We start from the raw sequence: 7,345 nt of genomic DNA, 5'->3' as shown, positions 1-7,345 counted from the left end.
CGAAGAAAACCCAAATACCCATGTTCATAAAAAACTCATCTCGCCGAGGTCAGGACTGTGGATCCGACCTGCAATGAGATGATGCAAATAAGTCAATGAAAAATGACCGCTAGGTTTATGTCGCTCACAAAAGAGATAATAAGAAAGAACTCGCTTCTTGTCGTCTAACATCCGTCATCCTCGCATCCGTCGTCCTCGCATTCGTCAAGACTGCCGTATCCGGTATCTGAATCCATTCCCACCATGCTCTTGGTGATGATCAGACACCGGTTTACAACCTTTTCTCGCACATCCGAGGAAACGCCACACTTTTCTCCAGGGGCACCACCCATCCATAAACGAAGACCTCCAGACAGGCGCTCAAGAGAGGAGTTGAAAGTCTCGGCGGCAACCTTTTGCTTGTCGAGCTCTTCCATAAGCTGGAGAGCCGCGGTGCATCCGAGAAGAGACATTTGGGAGGCATTGCTGCGTGTCATGATTGAATCGATCATTCGTAGGCCCTGGTGGGTACTTCCGGGGGTGCATTCGACACGTCGGAGGTGGGCGATGGCCATGGCACAGCGGAGGGCGAGTCGGAAATCGGAGGCAGAGGTTTGGAAGCTGGAATCAACAACGCAGATGGAATTGCTCAAAAGGGCGTCGACTTTTTCGTTGCCCATGGACTGCAAGGCCGAGGCGATATTAGCGCCACGGGCCTTGTCAACCAGGACAGCGCGTGCCACGATGGCACGGGCCTGAGCGGTAGATCCGAGGGGTGCGATCTTGATGGAGAGTTCAATGTCTTCAGCCATGGTGCTGAGAGTCTCTTCATCTTTTTCCATCGTGGCGACCAAGGTCCGGTGCAGGATTTGAGTTGACCACCAGGCCGCGACAGCATCGAGAGGGGATCCAACAGCGGTGTCATCGACGACTGCGTCCATACCATCCATAGGGGCTGCAACGTTGTGGTCAGTTTCCGCATTGAAGGCAAGGTTGTGTGCGCGCTGGATAACATCGTCATTGAGCACTTCGTCGCAATCTTGCTCGACCAGCAAGGCAAGGTGCTGGGGAAGGTCGTCGTCGTGCTGCTCGGCGGATTCGCGGTGGAGTTGAGTGAGAAGACGGTTCGATTGACGGGCCTCGTTCCACTTCGCCCGGGCGAGCTTGGAAGCGATAATATTGCTTGCTCCAAGGTGGAGACGGTTTTGGCTGAGACCCCAGAGAAGGACACGAATGTGGAGGGCCTTGAGCATGAGCCTCGCGGGTGTGTCGGGGAGGGTACCAGAAGCAAGGAAAGTAAGAACAAGGCGACTCTTGTTGATCTCGACATCACCACCAGCCAACTGCGAGTCGATGGCAATACTCCAGGCTTGTACTCGGGCAGTTTCCTGCTCCTGTGTCAGCCCAGTGAGGGCTTGATAACCGTGGATCCCAATGGCATTGCGAAGGCTGAGTTTGAGAGTCTTCAGAACAAGAGCTGCGGCCTCGAGGGAAGAAGTTGTGGCGAGGAACCCACACCGTTTGGATAGCAGTGAGCCAGGCCTGTCGGCGAACATGGATCGGTGACGCGAGTGATGGTGCAGCCTGGAGAACACCCGCTTGTGGTTTCTTGTGCTTTGGCTGAGCTTGTGAGAAAAGAGAAGGGACAAACACCCAGAGGAATGTTCCGAGCAAAAGAATGACTCGGAGGGAAGTGTGGAGATGATAACCTCCAACACTCAAGTCAAGGCTGGACGATGCAGTCTTGAGAAGTTGCATAGGTAGAGCATACAGACCACGGCCTTCGGGCTTTTCGTTGGTGGTCTCATCCTCGCGAACTGCCTCCAAGATCATGAGACCAGCCAATGATCCGACCATCAGTTTACCAAAGTAAGGACCGGCGTTGTTCCACCTATTTTGCTGTATTTGTTGCTGCTGTTGAATCTGTTGCTGTCGAATGAGTGCAGGGTTGCCACCTCTAAATTGTTGTTGAGGGACGGGATATGGTTGACCTGCGGCCATCTGTGCTGAAAGTATTCTCTTCATGTCCTCGGGAACCTGGATCATACCACCGGGCTGCGCGTTACCGTCTTGTGGTCCTTGCATAGGCGAGTTACCGAATTGTTGAGCGTCTTGAGCATACTGAATGGGCGTGGGCGGTTGCTGGAGAGGGCTAATTGTCCCGTTCATAGCACCAGCCATGAACAACTTCTCAAAGGCAGCAATCCGGGCTTGCATGGCGCCGTTTTCATCAAGTAATCGATTGTTTCGTTTCTCCAGATGCCGAATGTACTCAGTCGCTTTACTCAAAACCTGCTCATCGATCAGCATTTATTACCTCATTAGAAGAGCACAACGTACGGTAGCCTTGTTCAGTTTATGGGCTGGAGTCAAACCATGAAGCTCCTCGCGGTCCTCGGTGGTGTCCTCGCCCCGGGCGCTCTTGGTCATGATACGAAGACTAGGAACGCTGTCCCTTAAAGCTGCTATCTTGTCGTTCAGGTTGGTTCGGTATCGCTTCTCGATCATGTTGTGAGCGGTTTTCTTCACTGGTTGATCACCATCATCTTCATCGTCGTCATCTTCAGGGTCGGCGGAAGACTTGCGCTTTCGGGACGCTTTCGAGGATCCATCAGCAGGGTCTGGCGACGAGAGGAGACCTCTTCTGGTGTGCTCGCCGTTTGCTGAGTCAGGACTGGAGGCGCTCTTGGGAGAGTGATATTGGAGATGAGGCGGCATGGCGATGTTGCGTAGCTTCTCCTGCAGCGCAGGAGTAAGATGGCTAATAATTGGGGGCTGCTGAAGAGCGAGGTTGTCTGGGAAGTTGCCTTGTGCCAGCGACGGTCCAGAAGCGGCGTAGAGGGACTCGGGGCTGAAGGTGGTTGCCGAAAGGCCGTCGACTCCGGTAGAGACAGGCAGCTGTTGAGGGTTCTGCTGATCCTGACCAAGATTGAACCAAGAGGGTTGGTAGTTGGTTTGGGCGGGAGGAGCACTGCTGGAAGGATCGTACGAGTCGTAAGGGGGTGTACCGGTGAACTGCCATGCAGCGTCGTAGTATTGCTGCTGGGTCTGGGGACGGGAAGAAGAATCGTTGGGCAGGGAGGCTGAGGAGGGGTCGGATTTTACACCGGAGCCATCGTCAACAAAGCCCAGGTTGGGATCCTGCAGACCATAAAGACCGTTGTCCTGGTCAGCCATATCAGAGAAGCGAGAGCCAGGCATGATGGGCCAGCACCATGCAGTCGCGATGGGCTGATTGATTAACCCAGCAGTTGGGGTGACCCCGAAAGAGTCGCCGTGAGAGAGCGAGGCCTTTCGGGAAGACGACGACTTTGGCCGGCGACAGTACAAGGATTTGAATGGACTGCCAGCTGACTATTGCTGCAGTTTGATTGAATTGGACCTCTATACCCGGCGCGATCTATTTGATACAGTCTCGGCCGAGGCGTGGACTTGTGCCGCGATCGCGACAATTACAGTGAGTGAGAGCCTGAGCAGCTGAATGAGGGTCAGGGTCAGTCAGTGATTGATGAATCGGATCGACAGGCCTCTCTGTTCTAGCCTGTTGCTAAGATGCTGGATCGGTCGGTAGAATGGTCGATGGGTGAGGGCGTGCTGCTGCTGCCACTGCTACTGCAACTGATAGTGCAACTCAAGAGAGCAGGATGATGGTTGTCTCAATCGTGCAATGATCGAATGATTGAGCGGGTGCTGCCGAAGGTTTGACAGGTGAGAAGAGGTTAAGGATAAGGAAAGTACAGGGGTTCAACAGTAAGAGCAAGGAAAGAGCAGCGCGGTCTCGCGATTGTGGTTCGACTGGCAAGCAATGGCAGATATTTTGCTGGTGAAAAGAACAGGCAATTTGAGCAAAGGTTCGGAGACGAGCGATGGATGCAAGGAATTCGGTTTGAGGAGAGGGCGGGAAATCGTACGATGGTAACCGGGTATCAGCCCAGTGACGCCCAGTCGAGTCCGGGCTTGGCCAAGCTCGTTCTTCCAAAGAAAAATAACGGATCCCATCAAAAAGCTACCTGGAGAGGAGAGAGAGCTAATAACAAGCGAGTGACGAATTCCCGCTGGTCCCCACCCGAAACCGAAGCCAACTTCGCCTATTGATGCTGTTGGCTCTGCTGTAATACAGTGTGTAGAGGGTTATTCCGTCTATTGATTGTGGCGGCCCAGTCCACTAACTGAGACACTCCATGTCCCCAGAGGAGGGGGCGCTAGGGGGCAACACGGGGGGTTTATAGCCTAGATCTAACTGAACAGTCTGAACTGTTACCCCTCTCCTACCAATTTTAACTTTTTGGTGCACTTTTCGTCTCAGATGATCGATCCCTGCACTGTGTACCTGTCACTTAGTAGTAGGAACTAAGGAACTTATTCAACTCTATTAAATCAACTGGAATGAATTGATCCTTGCCTGCCGACGAAAAGGGGACCAGGAGCCTGGTCTGTTTGTTCGCCGTCTTTCAGCAAAGCAATTATCGATAATTGATATGAAGTCATGATTCAATACTTTCTCAACCCATCAACCCTGCTCACAATATCAAGTCAAGAGAAACAAAACAAAACCCTGGTAGCTCCCAAAAGTGTCTCGGGTCGGCCACGCGAGTCTGATCCCACACACTCATCACCCCAGTGTTCTGGACGAAAACATATACATTCCAGACGGCGATAGACTCATCTAAGCGACGGGAACCCGGCATTTTGGGTGCCGTTGGACTTCGGGCATATCACAGCTGCCAATGACTGACTCTAGAAGCCTGACTCTGCTTGAAAATCAGTTCATCTTGTCGTGAATCTACCGTCTTGTGCAACCATCGCCGGCAAACTGCATCTGTATCAACGGATAGCAGCAGAGCTGAACAAGAAAAGTAATGCAATCTGACCCGTCTCATACTCGTTTCCGTATCCTGCTTAGCTGCAAATATCTCAGCTGCCCTACTGTTAATCAGGCACCGCCACTGCGAACTATTCCCAGGTCGCCCCACCGCCACGAAATGATCCATCACAGCTTCTTTTCAGCTCTCCGATACCCTCAGACCGTTAACTGAATTCTCCTGATTTTATTCTGTAAGAGGTTAAAATCAGAGGATCCATCTCGAAGATCAAACTCACTTCAGTCGTTAGTTTCAACGCTTAGTGCTTTCCCGCCATGACATTGCATAAAATGGCTTGTTTGGTCCCGATTAGCGATCACTCATAAACGATCAAGGCGTCGTAAAACTAAACATCCCAGGAACATCTACGGATATACTAAACATCTGTTCAATCTAGACCAAATTCGTATTGTGAAGAAATAATTTGATATACAAAAAAAAGGTCTTGGCAAATAAAGTTGCTTGGTCCTTGCGGCCGTGATAATACGTCCCTGCGAGCCCCCGTAGGCCAGCTCTAAACTAAACATAAGGCATTGAGCCAGGAGGATCCATCCAATCTCTTTCATAAACCGTGATATCTCAAGAAAACAATGCAACATAATACCCCAATCCATCCCACCAAAACTCCAACCGATACCGATACCGACCCGTCAGTTTCGTTTACCAAACATCATCAGAGCTCTGCACCATCTCCAGCGTTGGTGTCTTGGGCACCATGCGTCTCATCCTCTTTCGGTCCTCCTTGGTGATGAGTGATGGTGTCACTGGCATACATGGTGTGAAGGGTTGGTAAGGTGAGTATGGCACTGCACCAGCTGTGTAAGGAGTCATTGCTCCACTAGGCGACAGCGGACCCTTTCTCTCAAACACGGTCTGCTTGGTAGTCTGGGCAATGGTGTTGGGCGACGCCAGCGCCGGCTCGTAGGCACGCAACGGCAGAGAACCACCGGTGCGGACAGCTGTAGGTGCGTTGGAGCGCTGGAAGGTCTGACCAGGCTTGGGCGACGCGGGGAGAGATGGGAATCGCGCACCAGGCTTGGGAGACGATGGCAGACCGACCAGCGGCACCTGGGAGTGCTCCGAAGTGGCAGACTCGGGATCACGCTCCGAAGGCGCGTAAGATACTTGTCGGTGGTGGCCAGGAGGAGGTAGCTGGTTTCCGATGCGCTCATCAATGCTCAAAACACTCTCGGGCGAGATGTCCGGGGTTGGAAGCGACGAATGGATCTTGCCCGGGACAGTCGGGGATCCGTATGGGGCCTGGTTAGTGGGGACCGGAGGCGGAGCGGCCGGAGCATATTTTCGAGGAGGGATCGTGTTCATCTCTTGGTAGTCTTGGCGGGGGAATTCGCCAGTCTGGGGGGTCATAAGAGGTGATGAGATGCTCATGCCCTTCATCGCCTTCTTCTTGGGAGATCGGAGAGCCGAGAGAAACGAAGAGGTCCTTGACTGGGTCTTTTCATCACGAGAAGCCGAGAGATTGAGCGTTGCCGGCTTGTTCCTTTCTTTCTTTAATGGCGACGACACCGAAGATTTCATGGACAAGGCCGACCCAGAGGCTGAAGGGCGTGGTTGATGGTGAGCAGTGGGAGGAAGAGGGACTTCATAGACGAGTCCTCGCTTCTTTGCATCCTCGTGCTCCAGTACATGTTTGTACATATCTTCAAGCTGAGATTGGGCCATGACTCTGTCTACTGCGACAACGCGAGGATCCACAAAAGGGTTTGTTCCGGGTGCACCGATGCTCGAGTTTGGTGATGGATGAATGTACGGGTTAGCGCCGTCTTGCAAATCCGGAAAGCCTGGCTTGATGAATGAAGTGTCGGTGATGATGTTCAGAGACGTGGGCACTGCTTGCGGAAAGTCGGGGCTGACAATGTCTTTGCGCACAGCAAAATCGACTTCGTCTAGGCCAGCTGCTATATGTTCGCGACGCTTCTTGGATAGAGCAAGCAATGTTATGGCGACCAGCACCAATGAGACGGCGTATGCTCCGATTATACCACCGATCTGAGCGGGAAGATATGTTGTGTCTACAGGTCCTCCTGGTATGGGCCTGTCTGTGTCTCGGGCTTGGAGAACTGAGGACAGAAGAGGTCCTGGTTGAGCAGTTGCGAGATGTTGTGATAGTAGTAGTAGCAGGCCGGACAGTGATGACAAGCGAGCGCCTTCAAGAAGCATCGTGGGAAACGAGGTCCAAGGCGAGACACTTATTCTTTATGGAGGAGCCCGGATTGTGCGATGTGACCTCCTGAACACAGCGAGACGAAACACTAGAAGAACATCATGCACGGAAGAGGGAACTTGCGGTCTCAACGAGGTATATAGCGGGTTGGGTCATGATCGACTATCACCATGCGTTAGCCGCTGGACTACCCAGGGCTCGACGCTGAGTCGCTAGACAGAAGAAGCCAGTGGCCTAGGAGCGGTCGAATCGCAGACGCATGAATGAGCAGGCGCCCGAGAATAGCTCGATACCCTTGGTGATGGGCAACAGTGGTTGC

General features: G+C 52.7%; 2 protein-coding genes across 2 annotated transcripts; both read right to left on the bottom strand.

The window, feature by feature from the left end:
* Window positions 1–2: 2 nt before the first annotated feature.
* Window positions 3–3,180, bottom strand: FGSG_08403 (uncharacterized protein; the record flags this gene model as incomplete). The annotated part of the gene is made up of 3 exons (XM_011322071.1): window positions 3–1,563; window positions 1,751–2,232; window positions 2,320–3,180. The coding sequence occupies 3 exons, from the start codon at window positions 3,178–3,180 to the stop codon at window positions 165–167; spliced, it is 2,742 nt and encodes a 913-aa protein (XP_011320373.1). The 3' UTR covers window positions 3–164.
* Window positions 3,181–5,229: 2,049 nt separating this feature from the next.
* On the bottom strand, window positions 5,230–7,022 carry FGSG_08404 (uncharacterized protein; the record flags this gene model as incomplete). The annotated part of the gene is made up of 1 exon (XM_011322070.1): window positions 5,230–7,022. The coding sequence occupies one exon, from the start codon at window positions 7,020–7,022 to the stop codon at window positions 5,502–5,504; it is 1,521 nt and encodes a 506-aa protein (XP_011320372.1). The 3' UTR covers window positions 5,230–5,501.
* Between the last annotated feature and the right edge of the window lie 323 nt (window positions 7,023–7,345).

This window comes from Fusarium graminearum, chromosome 2, assembly GCF_000240135.3.
Source record: "Fusarium graminearum PH-1 chromosome 2, whole genome shotgun sequence".
In the NCBI taxonomy this organism is placed as follows: Eukaryota; Fungi; Ascomycota; class Sordariomycetes; order Hypocreales; family Nectriaceae; genus Fusarium; species Fusarium graminearum.
The sequence above is the reverse complement of the archived record's forward strand: the minus strand, read 5'-3'. Positions and strand labels throughout refer to the sequence as shown.